Source organism: Diadema antillarum, unplaced genomic scaffold, assembly GCF_040938485.1.
Source record: "Diadema antillarum isolate AM-2024a unplaced genomic scaffold, OU_Dant_1.0 scf00000040, whole genome shotgun sequence".
Classification (NCBI taxonomy): domain Eukaryota; kingdom Metazoa; phylum Echinodermata; class Echinoidea; order Diadematoida; family Diadematidae; genus Diadema; species Diadema antillarum.
In genome coordinates this window covers 213,372-239,528 of record NW_027270929.1, presented here as the reverse complement: position 1 = coordinate 239,528, position 26,157 = coordinate 213,372, and the positions used below count along the sequence as shown (strand labels likewise).

The window sequence follows — 26,157 nt, the reverse complement described above, 5'->3', positions numbered from 1 at the left end:
TACTCGGGTAAACTTTATAATTTATATAGAGTCTAGAACTTCTACTCTACTGCCTATTAGTATATTTTATACAAATCATTTTCAGTTTGTACCCGAGTATTAAAGCACAGATCACCGAGATTGCTAATTAACACTGATTGACATGTGACAATGATTGCTGTAATTTGATGTGAATAATATGAATCATGATCCTGAGTTCATACGACATATTCATAATTGTTTGTCCAGCAATGGTCATATTTGGCACGTTCTAGAATTTGCAGAGACTATCTACATGTCCGTAAGTGGAAGAAGGTATGAACTGCTAAATACGGATAGGCCTGAAATTACTCCAAACTCTAAAATCAACCTAACCCTGGGGCGCTCCGTTGCTGTACACAGTTATACTATACAGCTATACAGATTACAGGCATGATATTCTGTAGATTTAAATCTGATTTCAGATTTTTTTTCCCCGAATTCTATACACATTTTGCTTTTTCGTGTAATCAAAATCACCTGAAAATTTTGATTTCTAATTTTTTTGACAAACCTCACTATCAGCCCTGCCTGTAGGAGCTTCGCGCTGGGCTGGTCGCAGTGTACAATCAACCCAAACATAGAGTCTACACATACATGTATCAGGATTACGATCACTCTGAAAAAGGAAAATGTTGAATTATCAGTAATGGATTGATTGCCAGGCATCAAAATAAATTGGGTTGTAGCTGACTTTGCCAAGGAAAATCTAACTCACATATGAGATGGGTATACAGTGCTTAGTTTGAGTTTGTTGTATAATTGGGGTGTTGTTGTTTTTCCATTTACAGAGGCTTTTAATTTTTTTGCTGTCTTTTTTCCTCTTTCTTCCTTTCTCTACTACCACAATGTAGACACAAACTCTGAACCCTGGGGGAATGATATGTTTGTCATTTTCATCTCGGTGATTGCTGTGGCAATTGGCTTGATTTTTTTGAGTAGACAGAAGCGCAATGATGTACAGATAAAGGTATATTTTCTTATTATCTTTTACATTTCTTGATTCATTGTCAAAATGGAATCTTGATGTTTATTTTGATTCACATTGTTTCCAATGTTTCAAATCAATTAGTTTGCAAATACTGTGATTCTGCCTTTGTCTTGTCACTTTAACGAATCTGAAATATTTTTGTGAACTTTGACACTGGGCGTGTCTCCAAGGTCTCAAGTACCAGCCTTAAGATAATATCCTTAATCCACAATTTATTATTGACTCAACTGGTTACAGAATGTTCATGACTATGACTGAAAAAAAAAATAATGCAGATTTATAAGATGTACTGCACCATAAATGGTCATTTTGGTCAAACTTAAGATGAATACAACAACATATAGCTTTTATAAACTTGCAATTTTCTTAAATGTAAAAAGTATTTTATCCACATGACTCTCATGCTACGTATTGAATAGTTTATTAAAAACACAAGTCTTTACCAATCATCTTGTACAATGAGATACAAACCATCATAGTTGTGTGCATGATTAATGTTTAGTTGTGTTGTTGTCATCGCTGTTGTTATATTGCTCACTATAAAGAATAATGTTACTGTAATTTGGGTGTTGTTTATCATGGTGTCATAATCATGTCAATGTTTATGATTGAGGCAAGGCATAAAGTATCATAAAAGTAGAAATTTTAGCACATTTCACGCAACCAGAAGCTAGCGCAAAAATAAAAGCACACAAATATTTATACATGCCATATGTTCCAGTAGTCAATGTCCTGATTCTGTGGAATTAAAAACATGCGAAATTCATCTTACCCAGCCGAGCGTGAAAAATTATTCGGGCGAAAATATATCCACTTTTACAGTAGTGAGGTTCATGTACTATACTTGATTTGTTAGATGATGTACCTTCTCTTTGTTCATGTTGCAACCTGACTATACTTTTAAGATACAAAAACTGTTCTATGCACCCAACAGATAGAATCAGCTGGCGATGCCTCTTCACAAGTGCCTTCTGGGAAATGTGAAATAAAGACCCTCAGAGTCTTCTATGGTACCCAGACTGGAACTGCCAAGGTATTTAGACATCTTTCAAATGTGCCTAGTTTTCTAAATGTCATACAACATTGTGTTTCTCTTTTTGCGTAGGTGAAGGTATTACATGCCCTATAAACATGTTATTCCTGAGTTACAATTTTCCAAAGGTAAACCCACTTCCCACTGATGATTGGTAAAAGATCAATAATAAAATTTTGACATTGAGGAATTCTTGTTTAAGACATACATTTTTGTGTGTGTGAAGTTTTACCAGCTGAAATGCCACTGAGAGTATTTCACATGCAGTAGTTTTCAATTCTACAGCAGAAGTGAAATTAATGCAATGATGAAGAGACTGACAGTTCTAAACAGTAAGGCCAGAATTCTCATAACTGATTTAAATCAAACCCATCATTTGAACTTAGTTCATGGACAAAACAGCCACAAAATAGGTATACCTGGCACATGTGCTTGTAAGCAGGCATTTATTCTTGGATGTGTGGTGGAATAATTATGTGCAGTGTGCCACTTTGCATGGTTGAAGTTTGTATAATCTATGAAACTAGATTTAACCTGTTGAAGACTAGTCCCGAGTATACTCGCGCAGGTGTCTATGGGATATGCGTGATATAGCTAAATCAGCCTGTCCTATTTGAGTTAAAGTACCTTCAGGAAGTATAGTTTCTGTGTGTTTGCTACGGATCCTATCAGCTCTTTTGGTAGCCATGCATGAAACATTATTTTCAACTTTATGAAGAGTACATGGCAGTATTCATTTCTCAATATTTACCTCCGCCAAGGGAGGAGGTTATGTTTTCGTTGCGGTTGGTTTGTGTGTTTGTTTGTCCATGTGCAAAATAACTCAAAAAGTAGTTAAGGGATTGTGATGAAACTTGCAGGAAAGGTTGAGAATGACACAAGTAACAAACGATTAACTTTTGGTAGTGATCCAAGATTTTGGGGGGAATTTATGAAGGATTTTTGATAATTTTGGCAGGTAGGGTCAATGAACTTGGGAGTTCAGGCTGCGCGTATGTGAGGTTTGCATGCGCGCACTAAAGTGCGTGCTCTAGTTTCTGCTAGGGCGAGGCGCGCCGTGCAGCTGAGGGTTTATGACGTAACAAAGGCTTCTATACTGGAAAATCGGGCGACTTTCAGCACACAATGCTATATAAGTACGTATGGGTGGAAATCACTGATATCTCTATGGAAGAACAAGATCAGTGGTGGAAATGAGCTGCATGCTTGTCGGAGGTCTGTGCTCTCAGAGTGCTTTTCTATAGTTCTCATTAATATGAGGAAGTTTTGATTTGTAAAACAGAGTAGCATCATTAAAGCATGTAGGTTTTCTTCGCAGATTTGTAGATGCAGACTGAATCTAAATTTGTGACTAATTAAATTTTCATATGATAGATTTATATTTCCTTTTCTTTATGGCTTAGAAATTTGCTGTTCTACTAGCTGACGAAGCACAAGGTTCTTTTGCTACAGAGACGGTCAACTTGAAGGATTTTGATCCAGAGAAGCATGTCTTGCAGGAAGTAAGGCTTCATTCAAGACTTCATTCAGGACATTTGAGTTAAAGATTTAATGCACTGTAATACCTGCAGTTGCCAGTGATACCTTCAGATTTGTTCATTTCACATAGTGTAGGTTCTATCGGATGTAGCTCATGGTAACTGGATGAAATTTATGTTGCTGATCTCTTTTTCTTTAGAATTTATGCATTACATCCTATACATTAGGGCGTATTCAAATGATCAGTATGATATTTTGCTTGCTATATGTTGATCTATGTTGATTCTATTTGCTATTAAACAATGTTAAAGAATGAGATTTATTTGTCAATGGAGATTTTTTGGTGTACAATTATCCTAAGAACGGAAAGGAAGAATAATGAATTTTAAACATTCACTGAGGATCTATGAATAATGGGTACAATAATAGAGAAGGATTGTGAAAGAATTCCTGTCATTATCATGGTGTCACACCATTGCCAAAGTGTTAGTTTATGTTCTGTCAAATGAATGTAGGTACCTTTTTCTAAGCATCTATATGCATTCAGATGACAGATCAGATACATTTGCAGCAGTGTGCAAATGAATAAGATGCATTGTTGAGGGAAAGTCAAATTGAACTAAAACAAAGAAAGAAACCAGAGACTTAATTTTTTACAAATGAACACATATGTGTGGCAGATGATATCTGACAAGCCAATAATATAGTTTTCGGTTAAATAAATGAAGTGGGAGAGTGTTGTTGTTGTTTTGTTTTGGTTTTTTTACTCTGCAAAAGTGACAAATCCCATGTGTAATCTGTGAAAAACATATTAATGACACTTTTTTCACACATGTAGATTGATATTTTAAGTTAAAGTCTTTTTTGTCTCATGCCAGCTGTCTTATTTAGTGCACATTTTTTTTGTTTGGATATTCTTTGTGTGCCAACTCATTCATAAAGTTGAGGGCTGAAGAGATAATGCGATTCTAAATATCAGTTTGGAAAGTGTTTTCTCTCGGAATGTAGTTCTGATAGGACCACCCCCAGTACATCACTTGACAAAGGTAATTATCCTTCAAACAAAAAGCATGAGGGGAATAATCAAGTTACTTGCACTTGCACTTTGCATGGTATTTTCATACACTGTTTGGCCTTCTACTATCTAGGTTGATGGTCAGATTGCATTTGTCTACGTGGTGTCCACCTACACAAATGGAGAACCTCCTGATGTCGCAAAGTGGTTCTACCAGTGGCTGCAGGAATCCGTCAACGATTTCCGTGTCCCAAGGACCCTATTGAGGGGACATCGCTTTGCTGTGTTTGGGCTTGGAAATTCACTCTACCAGGACCACTATAACACAGTGAGTTGGAATCTTTTACTACTGGAATCATAATGGGTACATTTGGTCATAATTGGAAAAAGGTACATCTTGTTGAATTTTGTAGTCTTGGTGAAATGATTATAAAAAGAGCAGTTGTCTAAGAGCCTTAAACTAAAACATAACAGAGTAGATGATATGTTGCTCAAGTGAAAAAAAAAGTTGTATTTTTGTTTTGTGTTCGTGGTTTTGAGTGCTTGCAGAATAATCTGTCATAAACTTTTGTGATTTTCTTTGGTGATTTACAATTTGTCCAAGGAAGTGATTATACAGAAATGATGTGATGTCAAGTGCAGTGATAACAATGCATTTATTTTGTCATTCATTCATAAAATCTATCTACCCGTGTTTGTTTTCATCAGGTCAGCCAAAATATATCCCAGTGGTTGCTAGACTTGGGAGCCAGTCCTCTACTACCCAGGGGAGAAGGTGATGAGAATGTCGCTGGTAGCAAACATGGAGGTGAGCATAAAGCTGTAGTGATGAGGTAGTAACCAGGCAGGTAGTGGCCAGGCAGGTAGTGACCAGGCAGGTAGTGGCCAGGCAGGTAGTGACCAGGCAGGTAGTGACCAGCAGGTAGTGGCCAGGCAGGTAGTGACCAGGCAGGTAGTGACCAGGCAGGTAGTGACCAGGCAGGTAGTGTCCAGGCAGGTAGTGACCAGGCGGGTAGTGTCCAGGCAGGTAGTGACCAGGCAGGTAGTGTCCAGGCAGGTAGTGACCAGGCAGGTAGTGACCAGGCAGGTAGTGACCAGGCAGGTAGTGACCAGGCAGGTAGTGACCAGGCAGGTAGTGGCCAGGCAGGTAGTGTCCAGGCAGGTAGTGACCAGGCAGGTAGTGACCAGGCAGGTAGTGTCCAGGCAGGTAGTGTCCAGGCAGGTAGTGACCAGGCAGGTAGTGACCAGGCAGGTAGTGGCCAGGCAGGATGCTGAAATCTCTTGGGGGATCCATTTTAACTGGGAAGGTGGGCATATCTTTTTTTTTTTCACTAGTCTGTCATGAAGGCTTATTCTATAGTGAAAACCTTCCTGCTGACAGCACTAGAGAGCCCTCACCCTTTAGTTCCTGATCCAGCTGCAGTCACCCTTGCGTGTGTTATGTTTGCACTTGTGCAGGTTCCAATGTGTGGTGTAAAAATGTGGAATGTTTCTGTGCCTGGTTCTTATAATTTCTGCTACTCTTCAATTTAATCTCTGCAGATACACCATCAGTTCCATGTTTAAGCCATGCAAAATTGTGTGGAATATAAAACCTAAACCATTGCTGTAATACATGATTGAATGTTCTTGAAAATGAGGTTATGTGTAATTAATTATTTTTCTGTATACTCTTGTCTTTCATTTCATAGGAACGGAAGCAGATTTTGAAGCATGGAAGTCAAGTCTTTTTGAGAGCCTTAAAACAGGCAATGAGGACAAGGGCTGTGCTTGCAATGAAGGCGGGACGTGTCAGACAGCGAACCAGAAGATCAAAACTGGAGACCAGGTCAGTGGCAGTATTAGAAAGAGAAATATTAATCCGATTCGCTATTTACTATTTCACAATTTCTGTTCAGGATAATACAACAATGTAAATGTATAATTAAGCTTCTTAAGTGAACTTTATTTCTGAACTGCCAAGTGAAAACATGATTGAACTTAAAACTTCTGAAATTTTATTAAATGTTAACCTTTTTTTGTTTATTTCTTTTGAGAGCAGTAGGCTACATACAGTTCCCAATGAGGTGTGTCTGCTCTCAACTTATGTAGCCTTCTTGTAAGAGCATTGGAAACCTCTCAATAGCTATATCTTGAGCTGTTCCTTTATTTCACTCCCAGTCAGCAGATGTAAAATGAATATTTCATGAATAATGCGTCGTTTCGAAAACCTAGGGGGAGGGATGATGCAGATTTGCTGTTGGGTTGTGTTCTCAGCTGTGATATGATAATAAACAAGCAGTTTTCTTCCGAATCTTCTGTACGGTTTTCCAGTCCAGTGAGAGGAACAAGTCTGAGAGAGAGGATGATGGCCTCGACAGCGACCTCGAGGACGATGGCGAGACCGACGTCATCGATGTGGAGGACCTTGGAGCTGTCATGAGCAGGATGAAAAATGCCCAGGTACTCTTCTTCCCTACAGTCTGTCTGTCTTCAGTATTCAAAGGGAACCAATCAGCATATATTACGCTTCTTCAGTTTTATTGATCTTCATTTGCTTCCCACTGCAGTACATTTGAGAACCGTAACTGGTGGAGGCATATAGGATTGCCCGTCAGTGCATAATGTACACTGATTTGAATTACAGCACAAATCCAATGTGTTGCCTCGAAAGTTGGCCAAAAAGAACTCCATAAAGATAACCGCTCAATATACTTTTCCATATAGAGCTGTTCACAGTAGCCTGTTATGCGAGTTTTTTCCAAGTAAAGTGTTATAAGAATTCCTTGATGTATTCTGAGTAGGACTTTATCAGTTATCACTTTCCAAAGAAACAGACAAGTCTGTTATTTTTTTAGATTGTTTTGTTTGTTTGTTTTTTAACAAGTATTGTCTAATGTACTGTAATATCATTGTATTATTCTCATATAAAGGGAAGAAATAAAATTCCTTTTTTTTTTCTTTACAGACTGTCAATGGAATCCACAAGAACTCTGAACCAAAAGAGATGGTGACTCCCACTATCCGCAAGAATCTCACCAAACAAGGTAACTGGAGATGGAAGACATTTGCCAGAATTTACAAACATGTGACTTAAATTTAGTCTGTGGTTTTTATAGATTTATGCGCATAAATGTATGACTCCTCATAGGTAAAAATGACAAATGGACATACATTTACCGTTCCCCTATATCCCTCTTCATTATTGGACCTCTCTTTATAGCATTAGTGATAAATTGCTTGCATTTAGGCACTCAAAATATGCATTCCCCAACCCCATATTTGGTTATCTTGCTGGTTACTCTGCATTAAACATGAAAATGCGTCAACTGTCTTTGCTGCATTTCTCTCACTGTCTTCGGTGTTCTTTTTCAGGCTATAGAATAATCGGGTCCCATTCGGGAGTCAAGTTGTGCCGATGGACAAAGGTGAGCATGCAATGACATTCAACGTGGGGATCTTGCAGTATTTACATGGTTTCATTAATGGTGGTTGCCTGTGTTTGATGTTTCATGATTAATTTGCTTTTTTCTTTTCAGACCTGTTTGTGTGCTTCCACAAAAACCTAATCCACTATACTGCCTTTTGTCCAGAAAAAATGCAAGGCCATTTGGTCATTTGAATCAGATACCCAGGGTACTAGTGGAATGACATTTAGCAAAGAATTTTGCTGGGAATGAATGGAAGAGTACTATATGGGAGAAAATGATTGAAACTTCTAATATTATGATTATTGTGATTATCAGAGTTTGTCGGTTATTGTAGGGGAGAAAGTTTTGTTTCAGCTTTGTTTGGGAATTGCTTACTGATGGCATTGCCCACATCTGCAGCAAAATTGACGGTGATGAAATGAAAAGAGCTTAAATCTTGTCTACAGTGAACCTGTGATCCAAAGTTTTTGGACACTGATACCATGTGTGAAAAAGATTATAATTCCATTCCATTGGAATCATCATACATGTAGTAGAGTGCTATGTGCTTTAGATACAGGAAAAGTAGAGTTTCAAGTGAAAGTACAAATTCAAAGATGATAAATGGCACTAAAAGCCAACCTTGGTCAAGGTTATGCTTCCTTGGAAGTCAGTAAGTGATCTAGACTTTTACCCCACTTTCTTTGGTGTGTCCAGTACCTAACGTGTGGTGCACAGAAAAATGTGAAACACCCTCTTCACAATACTCAATGAGGACATTTCTCTCCCCTCCTCCCCCCTTTGCCTTCACAGAGTATGCTGAGGGGCAGAGGTGGTTGCTACAAGCACACCTTCTATGGGATCGAGAGTCACCGATGCATGGAGACCACGCCCAGTCTTGCCTGCGCCAACAAGTGTGTCTTCTGCTGGAGGTGGGCTTTGTTTGACATCATCACCCAGATGAAATGGTTGACATGGTTGGGATGGAGATTGGGGGGGGGGAGATGGAGGAGATGGAAGAGAACTTAGAGGGTTGGCCTTGAGCAGTTCCCTTAAACTGTCTTCTATTTGAAGTGTTGCAAGGTATATAGGGCAGCTACATCCTTCATGTAAAAGTGCATGTGCTGAAGACACACACACACACACACACACACAAAAACCACCCCAAAACAAAAAAACAAAACAACAATGTCCCTGTAACAACCACAAATGATGAAGTCTAGTTCATATTTCAGTTTAAATACAAATGATTGAGAGTTGGATATGTAACATCTCACTCCAAATCATAAACTTCTGTTATACCATTACGCTGTGCATACATAAATTGCAAACTCATTACAAAGCGTCCAGGTGACCCAACTTGTGGTGAGAGTGCCATAAGAGGTTAGAGGATCAGCTTTCAGTTTCTGAAGAATTTTAAAATCCCTAAGCTCAAGTGCAAGTGTATAGGAAATTTAGGCCACAACCGTTTGCTGAAAAATTCCAAACCCAGACATACATACGTGGGACTAGGAATTAGGTGTCTTGCCATTATTTCACAATATAAGGATGGTACTGTCAAAGTTTAAATGTAGAACAAACATCTTTGTCATTACCACAAAGATGTTTGATATAGCTTTTTTCCCCTATTCACATAATTGACAAATAAATGCAAGGCTTTCTAATAAGCCATTGTTTTATTTATTTTGGTGGTAATTTCCCTGAACTAATCATGTGCTTTGAAGCTTTGATTTTAGTTTTGTCTTGATGATGCATGAGAATATGTTATACATTGTTTGTTTTTTTTCTTTGACCTGGTCAGATATTTTATTGTCATATATATTTCTTGTCAGACACCATACAAACCCTGTAGGCACGGAATGGAGATGGCAGATGGATGATGCAGAGTCCATTGTAGAGGGCGCTCTGCAAAATCACTACAACATGATCAAACAGTTCAAAGGTTAGATACAATGATGCCTTGTGTTAATGTTACTTTCTCTATATTCACTTCAGTCTTGTGTGTGTTGTTATATGGAATGAAATATATCATATGATATAATTACTCTTTGACAGGGCTGCACACTGGCGCCGGTCCGACGGTCAAAGACCGGTAAAAGTCACTGTCGGACCGGTAACTTTTCAGGAAATCCACAAGTTATCGGTCCGACATGACCAGTAAAAAAAAAAGCATTGGTGGGGTCAGTAGAAAGGAAAAGAGCAGCCCCGATCAGGGAGAAACAGAATGCAAGATATCGCACTGTTCAACAAGTTTTACGCAAGTTTTCGTTTATGTCTACCGGTACAATTTGTACAGGGGGGTGTTTCATAAAGCTGCTCGTAAAGTTACGAACGACTTACGAGTGACTGGTGATCAGTTCTTGTGCTGAATTATGGAAATTCTGATAAGTACAGCACATCAGAACTGATCACCAGTCGCTCGTAAGTTGTTCGTAACTTTACGAACAGCTTTATGAAACAGGGCCCAGTAAACATACTACTAGTAGTACAGTAAACCTCGGATAAGTCGACGTCGAGTGAGTCGAAAATCACTTAACTCGAAGCAAAATAAAAAGTCCCGATTTTTCCCTATGTATTTTCTCTAAGAAATATTTGGATAAGCCGAAGTACGAGAGTCGAATTTCGGCTGTGTCGAAGTAAAACATTCAGTCCCTTTTGTACAAAATACATGTAGTTTACATCACTTGAGCCGAAGAAGATTTGTCTGGCATTCTCATTACATTTAGAGGAGAACAAAAAAATCGGCATGTCGCTGACCTGCTGCAGGTAAGCATGCACACTCACCGTAACGCTCCGCACGCATGTCGAATACATACACAATAGATATACATGTATACACACAGCACATCGATCCATACTTTATCCATACACACAGCACATCCATACTTTATCCATGTCAAGCCAGAACTCCTTGGTCAACCAATTCGCTGCTTTAATATTTTAGTGACAGGCCAAGTGGGCTGGCTGTATACTAGTAGTTTTGTTCAATGGAGGTGGGATGGGCCTGGGAGAGTGTTTGTCTCAGGGTAGGTTGACAGAGATGGCTACCCATGTTGCACCATAGACATAGCACATGCACATTGCCACATTAGCGCAGACATTCTCAGAACTACGTTTACTAGTAACTACTAGTATTGATACAAATTCCATGTTCAATTTAGAACAAAATAAGAACATTATCTTCAAGAACAGACAAATTAAATTGAATGCAACACACACACGCACGCACACACACACATACACACACATGCATGCAAATGTACATGTACATAACTGTGAGTCGAAAAAAAAGTCGACTCTCGCGAGAGTCGAAGTTCACTTAAGTCGACGCATTTTCGTCAGTCCCGAGAGCTTCGACTCATGCGAGGTTTACTGTAGTTTTGAGCACTAGCAGTCGACCAGTTACATTCGCGCTCGCTTGCGCATTTGGCGCTGCTCACGCACTGCCATGCAATGCAATACATGCAAAGCAAACGATGCCAAGGAACTGCTTCTCGTTTGCTTGCGATCGGCGGTCATGCCAGACAAGAAGCATTGAAAGAAGCGCACGCATTTCTGGGTCATTTTACTCATGATTTTTTAACGCAAGATCGATCCGATCCCGGCTTCGCAGCAGCGTGGCAGTTATGTTAGAACTAATTTGCTTGTGTCGATTTTAGAAAAAGTAAAAACACATTCGATATTCAGCGATAGAGTAAATGGATCTGATTGCGTTTATTTTCATTTTGCACAGTCATTTTACAAATTGATATTTTCATTCGCTCAGAATGTTCTCATAACGAAGATAGGCGCAAAAAGGATCACGAAATTTTAATCGGCCCTTCCGTGTACTTTTTAAGAACGCATGCACAAAATGTGAAGAGATAATACTAGGGAGAAAAAAAAAATCATGAAATCATGGCAGTCCCGCTTACATATTTCAGGTAGAAATCGTCCCAAAAAGGATCATGAATTCGACCGGCCGCGTCGTATCTTCCAAAAGATAATGTACGAAATGCGAAGAGATTATAGAGGAGAAAAAAAAAAAATAAAGGACACATTTTGGTGAGTGCATCATAAACGATTACAGCCGAATAACAATTCATGAAATCAACGCAATCCCGTTGAAATTTGAGGAAATAATAGGCGCAAAAAAAAAAAAGGATCTTGAATTCAGTCCTGCATGCCGTCTTGGTTATCAAAAACGCATACGCAAATGCGACGAGATTATCGGGAGAAAAATAAAAAAGACATTTTTACCCTTCTGGTGCGTGTATTACAAAAGATTACATCCGAATTAATTCATGAAATCGCCACAATCCCGCTGATATTTGTGATAGAAATAGGCGCAAAAAGGATCGTGAATTCGGTCGTGTCGTATACCTTGTAGATAAGAACGCATGTACGAAATGGGAAAAGATTAGCGGGAGAAAAATAAAGGACACATTTTCACCGCTTTTGGCGCTTGCATCATATAAATTACAGCCGAATAGTAATTCATGAAAATTTCGCAATCCCGTTGGAATTTGAGTAAACAATAATAGACGCAAAAAGAATATCGAATTCGGCCCTGCATGCAATGTATAATTTTGAAAACGCCAAATACGAAGAAATTATCGGGAGAAAAATAAAGAACGCATTTTCAACCCTTCTGGTGAATGTATCACAAAAGATTACAGCCGAAATAATTAATGACATATCGCAATCCCGCTGATATTTGATGTAGAAATAGGCGCTAAAAGGACCGTGAATTCGGCCGTGACGTATAGGCATGTACGCAATGCGAAGTGATTATTGGGTGAAAAATGCAGCACACATTTTCAACCCCTTTTGGCCCGTGCATCATGAAGATTATAGAGCCGAGTGATATTTCATAAAATCATCTCAATCCCGTTGAAGTTTGAGGAAACGATAGGCGCAAAAGAATCATGATTTTTGGCCGTGTCGTGTATCTTTTAAGAACGCATTTACAAAATGCGAAGAGTTTATCGGGGAAAAATAAAGGACACATTTTCAACCCCTTTTGGCGCGTGTATCATAAAAGATCGCATCCGAAGTCATACATGAACTCATCGCAATCCCGCTGATACTTGAGGTAGAAATAGGCGCAAAAAGGATCGTGAATTCGGCCATTTATGTCGTTTATACCTTTCAAGAACGCATGTACGGAATGCGAAGAGATTATGGGGAGAAAGATGAAGAACGCATTTTCAACCATTCTAGCTGGTGCGTGCATCACAAAAGATTACATCTGAAGTAATTCATGAACTTGCCACAATTCGTCTGATATTTAATGTAGAAATAGGCGATAAAAGGATCGTGAATTCAGCCGTGTCGTTTCCGCATGTACGAAATGCGAAGAGATTATTGGGAGAAAAATACAGGACACATTTTCAACCCCTTTTGGCCCGGGCATCATAAAGATTACGGCCGAATAATAATTCATGAAATCATCGCAATCCCGTTGAAGTTTGAGGAAACAATAGGCGCAAAAAGAATCATGATTTTTGGCCGTGTCGTATATCTGTTTAGAACGCATTACGAAATGCGAAGAGTTTATCCGGGAAAAATAAAGGACACATTTTCAACCCATTTTGGCGCGTTTATCATAAAAGATTACTGCCGAAGTTATTCATGAAATCATCGCAATCCCGCTGATATTTGAGGTAGAAATAGGCGCAAAAATGATCGTGAATTCGGCCGTGTCGTAGAACGCATGTACGGAATGCGAAGAGATTATGGGGAGAAAAATAAAGAACGCATTTTTAATCATTCTTGCCGGTGCGTGCATCACAAAAAGTTACATCCGAAGTAATATGTGAAATCGCCACAATTCCGCTGATATTTGAGGTAGAAATAGGCGCAAAAACTATCATGAATTCGGCTGTGTGGAACATCTGTAAGAACGCACTTACGAAATTCGAAGAGTTTATTGGGAAAAAATAAAGGACACATTTTCAACCCCTTTTGGCGCGTGCATCATAAAAGATTACAGCCAAAGCAATTTATGAAATCGCCACAATTCCGCTGATATTTGAGGTAGAAATAGGCGCAAAAAGTATCATGAATTCGGCTGTGTGGAACATCTGTAAGAACGCACTTACGAAATTCGAAGAGTTTGTCGGGAAAAAATAAAGGACACATTTTCAACCTCTTTTGGCGCTTGCATCAGAAAATATTACAGCCGAAGTAATTCATGAAATCGTCACAATCCCGCTAATACTTGAGGTGGAAATGGGCGCAAAAAGGATCGCGAATTCGGCCCTGCATGTCGTGTACCTTTCAAGAAGGCATCCACAAATGCGAATAGATTATCGGGAGAAAAATAAAGAACCCCTTGTAGCGCGTGCATCAGAAAATATCACAGCTAAAATAATTCATTAAATCGTCGCAATCCAACTGACCACCAAGAGCAGGTTACGCAGCAAGTTCGTGTGCCGATGTTTAGAAAAAGTCACAAACGCATTTGATACAATCTGATTTTGTTCATTATCATTTTACACTGTAATTCACAAACAAACATTCTATTTTTTCCTATCTTTTTTTTTATTTTTTTTTGTGCAATAAATAATGCAAGTTTAAAAAAAAAATATTAATCTGTAAAATGTACATGGGTGGGGGGGGGGGGGGGTACGTCCATAAAAAACAAGAAAATAAGTTTGCAAGTCATTTAATGTTTTTTTTAGGTTGTTGTTGTTGACCGGTGAATTTTCTGTTCGGACCGGCAAAAAATGGTAAAACGGGGCATTTACCGGTCCGACAGAGACAGGTTGGACCGGCAGAAAAAATGGGTTAGTGTGCAGCCCTGTCTTTGAGTTTGTATGCTACGAAGTCTTAAAGGTACTAGCCCACATTTGTAAACCTGCAGCAATTGGTCTCATAGTTAGCATGGAGTTTGGGTATGATTGCAGTAACACCTGTGCAAAATTTCGTTCCAATTAGTCCATTACTTTCATAAAAATAAATGAAAATGCACCGCATGCATGCGTATAACGCTCGCTAGCTCCGGTCCACGTACGTACTACTTGCATGCGATACATGTGTAAGTTACATGTACCTACTAGTAGCTAGCCCCGGAGACCGCGCCTTGCGGCGCGGTCCTGGCGGCTACCTCGCAGCTGAGCGGGAGCAAAAATCACTGCCACATTCACGGCGACTTCACAAATAAAGCACGGCTAAATTTCTATCATAAACACAGTGACAATTAATACATTACCTTTTCGACTTGGTTTTTCTCACCCATTTATCTAGAAACTGCAAAATTTTCTACATTTTTTTAGGAGTAATAAGCGGCCTGCCCTAGTGCAACAGTGGAGAGACTTGCTGCTATATCCATTAGTACTCATTACGCATGCTCTCAATGCACTGCACTGCATGCATGCTGTGCGCCTGTGCAAGTGATTGTGAGTTTCAGTGAGCATCGGTGATTTGAAGATATTCGCGTTATAAGACAACATTTTCTGCATCATAAGCAATGAAATGCATCAAACAGTCGCCGAAATTAATCATTTAGGTTTAATCGACCCATGTAAGTATTCCTAGTAGTTTTTGTTGAAAAATTAAGGAAATATAGCGCCGAAACGGCACCCGTTTTGTACAACTCCTCGATCTGAATGCGAAAACGGCACAGCCCCAACACTGCACGTTGGGGCTGGTCGCAGTTAGTACGTAGCTAGCCCACGCTCGTAATTCAATTTTGGGTCGGGTTGACCCGGTTTGAAAATTGATTTTAAAACGATGATTTTCTCTCTTTTATCGAATGGTATAGACAAAGAGCATTAGGTGAGGTATGTTACTGTTATAACTTGTACTTGAAGTCATATTGGACCTGTTTTATGCAGTTTTGATTTTCGTGGGTTTGCAAATGTGGGCTAGTACCTTTAATGTACATAGAGCTCTACAAATGTACATGATGAAATTCCGATTGTCATCAACTCTTGTGAATTTATGTAGACCTACCAGTAAGTCTCACATATTAGGTGTGAGACTCATGCCCCATATACTTGACCAGCTTTTTCTCATGCCTCACCAAGGAAAGAAAAAAATTAAGAAAAAATGAAAGTAAACAAGGATTGCAACGCAAGCATTTTTTTTACAATTACATTGCTATTTATTTGACTCACTGACTTTTTAATTGTCATGATTTTGACCATACTTGTTCCATTTCTGCTCAAGTTTGTCTGCAGTAGGTTTATGTTGTTCCATAGCTCTGTCTTTTTCAATCAATTTCTCTCTTGGCTTATGCCCACCTTTAATGCCGAGTCTGCACAAAACTTGCAACCTTTACCTCGACAGGAGTCCCTGGGGTGAAGCCGGAGCGCATGGGTGAGGCCATGAAGGTGCAGCACTGCGCCCTATCTCTGGTGGGCGAACCCATCATGTACCCCAAGATCAACCGCTTGGTGCAGCTGCTCCACAAGGAGCGCATCTCTTCCTTCCTAGTCACCAATGCCCAGTTTCCTGATGCCATCAAGTGAGTCGAAGTGTCTATCACACAGTCAAGTATATTAACCCTAAAATGGCCTGGGGGGTTGAATCAACCCCCCTTCGACATTTTTCATAACCATTCCGCTGCACAAATTTTTTACTTTCAAGTCTTGCACATCTTATGACACCGCTTTCGTGAAAAATCAAGCATACCATTATGACACTGCACAACCTTTTATAAGTGCTTGTCAGACCGAAATGGCTCAAAACATGATTTTGTTTACAAAGTCTAGTATGCAAATAGAGTTTTTTTCACTTTATTCAAAAAGATATGAATATTTTTCTTTTTTATGGCTGAAATCACTTACTTTTAGCTTAATTAGGCTTGAAGTAGGTTTTGTAATAAATTTTGATGAAAAAACAGGAAAAAAAAAAGGTCAAAAAACGACGAAATACATGAGAAATTCACAAAACAATATTATACGTAAGAAATTAATTTTGATTCGAGATTTTTTTTCAAAGTAAATTGTTAGGAATGCTACAAAGAATATTATCACCAAAAGTTGGATGCTAGTAGCTTTATTTTCTCAGTTAGAGCAAAATTTGTGATTTCATGCATATTGATTCATATAAAAGATTAAAAATTCAATTTTTTTCTTTCATAATTTGGTAGATTACATGACAGGTAATATATGTGCCAATTTTCATAGTGATTGTGCAATCGACCGCTGAGATCTCGGGGGGGGGGGGGGAATGGTGCCTTCTCGACTGGTGCTATTAAAGGGATTGTATAGTTTTGGTTGAGACCTAACAGGTTTCTAACATTTCTTGGTGAGATTATGAGAAACCTCTTATGAAATGTGAAAGAGCATGTAATTCCAAGAGGAATTTAATGTTTGTTTGATGAAAATTGGTTAGAAATGGCCGAGATATTCAAAAGAGAGCAGTCTTAATCAAATGTGGGACCCACCTTTTATTATGATTGCTTTGTGTTACTTCATTTTTGGATGTCTCAGCTATTCCAGAACCGATTTTCATCTAATAAACTTTCAATTCCTCTTAGAATTGTATGCTCTCTGCTATTTCATAAGTGGTTTTTGATACTTTGCAAAAAGTTTAAAGCCCAATCCTCATCTTCATCAATTATACTATACCATCCCTTTAAATGTGTTTCCATAGAAACCTGGTGCCGGTCACTCAGCTGTATGTCAGTGTGGATGCCAGCACCAAGGAGAGCCTCAAGAAGGTGGACCGGCCCCTCTTCAGGGACTTCTGGCCTCGCTTCCTGGAGAGTCTCAAGGCACTATCAGACAAGGTAGCTGCGTTGCGTCCAGTCTTTATACTGGTCATCTGCTTTGGTTGCTTCTGCTTAACTGTATGGAGTATACTACCTATATTAGGCCTACAGGATAGATATAATAGTAAAGGTTATGCTACTATTAGTATGTCCATGATGATGATGATGATGATGATGATGATGATGATGATGATGATGATGATGATGATGATGATGATGATGTATGATGATGATGATGATGATGATGATGATGATGATGATGATGATGATGGTGGTGGTGGTGGTGGTGGTGGTGGTGATGATGATGGTGGTGATGATGATGATGCTGGTGGTGGTGATGGTGGTGGTGGTGATGGTGGTGATGGTGTTGGTGAATATAATGATGAAAGTAATGATCACAAATATTATGATACTGATGATATTGAAAGAATTAGAGATTTGGCTAAATCTAATGGCTTGCTTCGTTATAATCTGCATTGATTGATATTAGTCTGCAGATATTATTATGCAGGCGAGCATGAGGTAGAAATACTGAAATTGATGCAGTACCAAAAATTGATGCAATACCAATTATATGAGTTGTTTCACAGGAAAAAGTTGATATTTTGTTTCCCTTCCCCCCCCCCCCCCCCCCCCCCCCGAACTGTTCATGTTTTGCCATCCCTTTCCAAACTTGTCTGGGATGCTGAAACTTTTGTTTCTTCTGCCCAGGGTCAGCGAACTGTGTACCGTCTCACGCTGGTCAAGTCTTGGAATGATGAGGAGATCCAGTCATATGCCGAGCTCATTGAGCTGGGCAAACCAGATTTCATTGAGGTCAAGGTAATCTTTCCTCAGTACTTATGTCAGAGATAGATTCTACCTTTCATCTTTTTTTTTTTAAATACCTCTGCCACAAACTGTTACCAAAGGCATTATTTTTCCTTGAAGAAGCTTTCATTTTACATGTATTACAGCAAGAAGCTGTCATTTAATCCATTGAGGAAGAGTTCCTAGTATACTCGGGCAGATGTGTATGGGAAATGTGTGTTGTAGCAAAATCAGTCCGTCCTCAACAGGTTAATATCAATCAAATTTGTAATAATTGAAGTAGATGTAAGCACACAGAGCAGAAAGATTTTTGTTGTTGTTGTTGCTGTGTTTTAAGTTTTCAGAAAGGGGATGATACCCTAGATATGGCATGATTTCCTCGACCCAACACATTTATTCAAAGAAATGTAAAGTGCCAACAATTATATCACAATACTGCAACTCAAATGCTACTGATAGTAATCACATGCTTGGGTATGCACAAAAAGCACTTTGCTACAATGTCATAACACTTTATCCCTGATGTATCTTGATAAAAAGAATCTTGAAGAATTTAACATTCAAAATAAAGGAAACAAATTCTGCAAGCAAGCACATTGGTCATTTGGTCACAGTTAATTATTAGGTAATTCTGAGATGACATCCTTACATTCAATTTTCAAGAACCTTCCACTCATACATATTTTTATGCCTCCGCCACAAAGTGGTGCCGGAGGCATTATGTTTTCGGGTTGTCCGTCCGTCCGTCCGTCCGTCCGTCCGTCCGTCCGTCCGTCCTTCCGTCCTTCCATCCGTAATGAATTTTGTGGACAGCGTAACTAAAAAACCTTTTGAGGTATCCTAATGAAACTTGGCATGTATGTGTATTAGGTAGTGAAGTTGTGCCTATCAACTTTTGGGTGCACATGCTCAAGGTCAAAGGTCAAAAGGTCAAGGTCAAATACATAAAATTTCACTATTTCCACCATAACTATGCAATGCATGAAGACATTTTCTTGAAACTTAGTGTATACGTGTATTACCCAATTAAGATTCTCTGGTGAAAGTTTGGGGTCATGAGGTCAAAGGTCAAAGGTCAAAAGGTCAAGTAAAAATATTAAAACTTCACTTTTTTTCTCCGTATCTTGGAAATTGTTCAAGGTATCTTCATGGAACATAGTATATATACATGTACTGACTGGCAGTGATTATCTAGAGAATTTAGGGTTCATGGGTCAAAGGTCAGGGGTCAAAGGTCAAGGGCAACACTTCGAAATTTTACTATTTCCTTCATATTTATGCAATGCCAGCAGGATCATCATTTTTTTTTTTACACTTGGTGTATGCATGTATAACCTAATAGAGATTCTCTGGAAACTTTCTTTTTTTCTTATTTTTTTTTGTTTGCCTCAAAGGTCAAAAGGTCAAAGATCAAGGGAAAGCGCTGAACTAACTTTTTCCTCCATATCTCAGAAGTGGCTCAAGTTATCTTGAAACTTACTACATATTTATGCATGTTGTGCCTGACAGTGATTATCCTATGAATTTTAGGGTCAAAGGCCAGATGAAAATAGTAACAATGAACTTTTCAATACAGAAATTGCACTTTTTCTCCATACCTTGAAAATTACTCAATGCATTATAAACTTATGAATGGGTCAAAGTCAAGTTAAAGTCCTTAAATCCCCAAATACATGCTCTCCTATTCATCCAATTAAACCTACAAATGTAGGTCAAGGAAGGTGAATATTCAACATATTTGTGACAAACTTTTCATTTTAATATTTTGCCAATTTTGTGAAAATGTGATCACACATTGTCTACATGTACTATAGACCTATTAGGAGAATCATGCGTTATGGCGGAGGCATACCAGTCGCCTTAGCGACATTTCTAGTTTTTAAATAATTTTGGCTTACATGTTTTTATGCCTCCGCCACGAAGTGGTGCCGGAGGCATTATGTTTTCGGGTTGTCCGTCCGTCCGTCCGTCCTTCCGTCCGTCCTTCCGTCCGTCCTTCCGTCCGTCCGTAATTAATTTTGTGGACAGGGTAACTACCAAAACCTTTTGAGGTATCCTAATGAAACTTGGCATGTATGTGTATTAGGGGGTGAAGTTGTGCCTATCAACTTTTGGGTGCACATGCTCAAGGTCAAAGGTCAAAAGGTCAAGGTCAAATGCTTAAAATTTTACTATTTCCCCCATATCTATGCAATGCCTGAAGATATTTTCTTGAAACTTAGTGTATACATGTACTACCCAATTAAGATTCTCTGGTGAAAGTTTGGGGTCATGAGGTCAAAAGGTCAAAGGTCAAAAGGTCAAGTAAAATGTTAAAATTTCACTTTTTTTCTCTGTATCTTGGAAATTGTTCAAGGTATCTTCATGGAACATAGTGTATATGCATCTACTGACTGGCAGTGGTTATCTAGGGAATTTAGGGTTCATGGGGTCAAAGGTCAGGGGTCAAAGGTCAAGGGCAATACTTCAAAATCTTACTATTTTCCTTATATTTATGCAATGCCAGCAGGATATATTTTTTTTTAAACTTGATGTATGCATGTCTAACCCAATAGATATTCTCTGGGATTTTTTTTTTGCCAAGAAGGTCAAAGGTCAAAGATCAAGTGAAAGTGCTGAACTTACTTTTTTCTCCATATCTCGGAAGTGGCTCAAGTTATCTTGAAACTTAGTACATGCTGAATTTATGTATGTTCTGCCTGACAGTGCTTCTCTTATAAATCAAAGGCCAGATGAAAATGATAACAATTTACTGTTCAATACAGAAATTGCGCTTTTTCTCCATACCTTGAAAATTACTCAGTGCATAAACTTATGAAATGGTCAAAGTCAAGTTAAAGTTCTTAAATCCCCAAATACATGCTCTCCTATTCATCCAATTAAACATAGGTCAAGGAAGGTAAACATTCAATACATTTGTGACAAACATGTCATTTTAGTAATTTGCCAATTTTGTGAAAATGTAATCACACATTGTCCACATGTACTACTGAGTATAGACCTATTAGGAGAATCATGCATTATGGCGGAGGCATACCAGTCGCCATAGCGACATTTCTAGTTTGATTTGTAATTTTGCATTGGCTCCCCGTGCATTGTTACGTGTAGACCAGTTTAACACATTACAACCAGATTCTAATTGACCTTTTTGACTCAATATCATTAATCTGTTTGTGATCATTGTAATATAATACAGGGTGTCACCTACTGCGGGGAGTCCAAGGCGAGTACGCTGACGATGCAGAACGTTCCATGGCATGAGGAGGTCGTCTTCTTTATGAAGAAGCTTATGGATCTCCTGCCCAGCTACGAGATCGCCTGCGAGCATGAACACTCAAACTGTGTCTTAGCAGCCAACACCAAGGTGTGCATTCAGAGGGCAACAACACCCAAGAAAGTTTTTTCTTCAAATAAACAATTCTTGCATTGAGTTAAAATATATGTCTTTCTTATAGCAAATTATAAACAAAATTTCCCTTAATGTAAATAGATACCAGTTATTAAGTGTTTGAGAAGTAGCCATGATAAGAAGAAATCAGAACCTAGCTATCAGGCCGAAGCTTGGGAATCTAGTGGATATGACTAACTCTGCGAATTTGCAAATATTGGCGCCAATATTCGCGACTGGTCGCGAATATCGCTGTGAATATGTTCTTCAACATTCACGACAAAATTCATGACTCGTCGTGAATATCGGCGCCAACATTCGCGACTGGTCGCGAATTTTAACAAAATTCACGACTCGTGAATATCGGCACCGATATTTGCGACAAAGTATGGGATATCGCACATTTGGTCGCAAATATCGGCGCCGATATTTGCAATTTACGATGTCCCTTCAGGACCACCATAATCAGGAGGTCATGGTTTCAAAATCCACTCGAGTATGTATGCCCATGATTATTATCATGGCTTCTACTCAGTTACTAGTAATATATGTTTATTTCCCATATAAGCTGAATGTATGATTAATGTTTGTTAGCAGCAGTTACACCCTATTCTCTTATGATTTAAAACAGTAATAACACACGGTTTCATCAAATGTTAGTTTTATCATTGATGATAATTGTGAAATATTGTAATGCCATCTAGTAAGAAACCATGTTTTCATAATGCACTAAAAGTTCATAGTCATGAAAAGATAGTGGGTTTATTATGTGTTTATGTTTAGAATATAGACATAATCATGGTTTTTGATAAGTGCACTCTCTCAGCTCTGTTTCTGTGTACTCACAAACTGCATTGTGCATTTAACCTGTTGAAGACTAGTCCTGAGTATACTCGGGCAGGTGTCTATGGGAAATGTGTGTTATAGCAAAATCAGCTTGTCTTCAATGGGTTAAAGGGACTGTACAGTTCTGGTTGAGGTGAGGATTTAGCTTTAAATGTTTTGGGAGATATTCAGAAACCACTCTATGACATGTCAAAGAGCATGTAATTCTAAGGGGTATCAAAAGTCTATTTGATGAAAATCGGTTTTGAAATGGTTGAGATATCCAAAACAAGGTGAAACAGAGAGATCCTAATAAAAGGCGTGGCCTGCCGCCTTTTATTATTATCACTTTTACGGATATCTCGGCCATTTGAAAACCAATTACCATCAAATAAACGTTGAATCCTTCTTAAACTTACATGCTCTTTCATATTTCACAAGAGGTTTCTCATTATTTCACTTACGAATGTTCAAAACATGAATCCCCACCTCAACCAGTACTGTACAGTCCCTTTAATGATGGTATTTTCTTTTTCTTTTGATTAGATATTGAAGGATACTAAAAAATGTGCTAGATTTTTATCGTTTGTGATTAATCAATTTTTGTAATATGGTATCCATTTTGCTGCATGCAGTTCAAAAAAGATGGGGAGTGGTGGACTTGGATTGACTACCCACAATTCCATGCGCTGATGGCTGAGTATGAGGCTAGCAATGGAGAGAGGCTGTTTTCTTCTGAGGATTACATGGCTAGGACACCCTCGTGGGCCGTGTACGGCAGCAAGGAGCAGGGATTTGATCCCGAGGAGACCCGATTCTTCAGGAAAGGAAAGAAAAAAGACTTATCTGGCTGTTGATGAACAGTCTTCATCTCAACTCGTGTGTATTTATTAGGAGTCGCATTTCATTGGAAGCATTATGCTTAATAACAAACACTACATTTGTTTGCAATACCTGTGTATGGGTGAAAGACAGTTGCAGGAATCGAAATCTAATAGGGAGAAGAGATGGACAGATGGATATACAGTTATTGCGTGTGATTTTATGAGCTAGCATGAGAATCCATTTATTTAGTACATAAGAGGTTGCTGTTTTTTGAGGGGGTAGGGGATGGGGATTTATGTGTCACCATTTGTGATGTGCAGCAAAATCTTTGCCCACAACAGCAAATTGTATGATGATGACCCAAAGCAAACTCATTTGCCTCACACAGAGCACAATTTCTATCTCTATAGCTGTATGAGTACCAGTTACATGACGTGTTATGTCAAATTATGTGTTTGTAGGGTATCGGCACATTACTAACTGTAAACGATAATTTTGAGGAAGTATGAATTACAGTTGAACTCCCATGTTTTAAACACAATACAAATAAGTCTTCCAGTTGTGTGAAGTGATGTGTTTGAACGTGATTAAATACAGTGTACTAATTATGAACTCATCCCAGGCCAGTCAGAAAGGATGAAAACACACTCTTTGTTCAAAGAGACATATTGTTAAGAGAGCAATTAAGAAAAAAAAAAACAGTGAAAGTTCTATGAAATTCTTTTTAGAATAAAGAAGGTTGTAGAATGTAAAGGCTTTGTATGAATTTCATTAAATAATCGCAACCACAAATGCAAATTCGATAGGTTATGTTAGAGGTAAGCAGATCTCCTGTTTGCTTTTCTTGCAAGTTCTCACTAAATTTTCTTGTTTGACAAATTCGTAGAGATATTATCTTTAGTACCAAATTGTTCAAGAATCAACTACTGGGCGGTGATGAATATGTAAAGAGGGATAATGTAGTTGCTGAATCAGTAACAAATTAGACAATGTTCTCTTTTTTTTTTCCTTTATTAATGTGCAAACATACTTTTGCAAAACTTTTGCAAATTTATCGAAGAGCGACAATTTGCAAAAGTAAAATACATGCAGATGTTTTTGTCTACAAAATCCAGTACTTGGAGTATATGTAGATACAGTGTACTCCTAATTTTTGCTTGGTCTTCAATTCACAAATAATTCATGTTGTGGAAAGGGCTGTTTCCATTTTGTGAAAATTTGATACGGCTTATATTTCTGTTTTTACAGTATTCAATCATGACCGATGACACTTAAACAAAATATGCACAACCTTACAATACCTATTATTTCACATTTTGTTTGACTTCATTGATACTCATAACTGAACTTGTTCGTTTGAGTTTACTCCTTGTATTTAGGTCCACCTTGAACTCAGAGTGGAGTTTTCCTTAACCCAAGATGTCCTTATAAAGCTGTATGCTGAGTGTTGCCCACACTACACAATGCTGTATCTCTCATTGATTCTAATCATTTTATTGCTCCACTCAATGCTGGCAGTAAAGTGTACTGAAAGGGAGATGGAGTTACCAATTTGAACAGATGTCCAAGGCCAAGGGGGACGGAGATTATGCTTAGGCAATTATTTATCAATGGTATCTATCTCGGGTCATGAGTTTTAGTGTATGCAGAGTCAGAGCCAGGAAGATACACTGGCACATTGCTGGATGCTGTGCTATTAATCCATTGCCTGCTGGAGTGGGGTGTTTTACACATTGAATCCATTGGAATATATCGTGTCTAGGAGGCAAGTGGTGAAAGGGTTGTCCCAGTTCTTTACATTTAATGGTGATGATAATGGTGATGATAAAAATGCATGTGACATTTGACTCATCGGCGCGCTGCAGGCTGTGGTCACTGTCTTTGAAAGTGTTTTCTGTCACTGATGTTATAATCAACACTAATTCACATAATCAGAGGAAACCCTACATTTGGATTCCATTCAACTGCAAGTTTTGTTGGTAAACTTTTTAAAAAAACTGCTGCAGTGTCAGTGTACATCATTGATACTTCTACCATGCTGTAACTTGTTTTACCCTCTCTGTACATACATTGTATTTTACCGTTTATCTTGGCACAAACATATGCTAAATACAGTAAATACCTATGATGCTGACGAGTCAATGCAGAGATGTCATTTATTTCTTCTTCTTCTCTATGCAGCATTATGTACCGTTTTTTCGCCCAATGTGCATGTCATGGAAAATAATTACAGTTTTTGCAAATTGTGTTACTGCATTTTACACATGTCTATGGGAGGGAAGGTTAATGTACTGTTTTACACGCACATACACACACACACACACACACACACACACACACACACACACAGACTCCAACTCTCCCGTTTTCGACGGGAGATCTCCCGCCGAAAGCCCATTTTTGCAAAATCTCCTGTTCTCCCGCTTGAGATTTGATTTCTCCCGCCCTGGCTCTGTGTCTCCCGTTGGAATGCATTTCTTACTTATTGCTATCGTATGTTGAAAAAATAAGCCTTAGATAGCACCAGAGAACAACTAGAACCGTAGGAACTTCGCGCTTCGCACACATCAACTTGGAGTCTCCCGTTTGCTAGGGGTTTCGGGCGGGAGAATCTCCAGATCAGAAGGTGCTTGGGGTTGGAGTCTCTGCACACATACTCAGCTTTTCAGCCTAGAGAATTC

The 26,157-nt window shown here is 38.7% G+C and overlaps 1 protein-coding gene across 1 annotated transcript; it reads left to right on the top strand.

The window, feature by feature from the left end:
• The first annotated feature begins 880 nt into the window (after nt 1-880).
• LOC139711183 (S-adenosyl-L-methionine-dependent tRNA 4-demethylwyosine synthase TYW1-like) lies at nt 881-25,250 on the top strand. Its single transcript, XM_071623100.1, has 16 exons — nt 881-988; nt 1,944-2,042; nt 3,446-3,544; nt 4,670-4,864; nt 5,245-5,344; nt 6,228-6,364; nt 6,850-6,978; nt 7,484-7,562; nt 7,891-7,943; nt 8,739-8,857; nt 9,758-9,867; nt 16,200-16,377; nt 17,511-17,646; nt 18,340-18,450; nt 21,635-21,802; nt 23,287-25,250. The coding sequence occupies exons 1-16, from the start codon at nt 902-904 to the stop codon at nt 23,506-23,508; spliced, it is 2,022 nt and encodes a 673-aa protein (XP_071479201.1). The 5' UTR covers nt 881-901; the 3' UTR covers nt 23,509-25,250.
• The last annotated feature ends 907 nt before the right edge of the window (nt 25,251-26,157 follow it).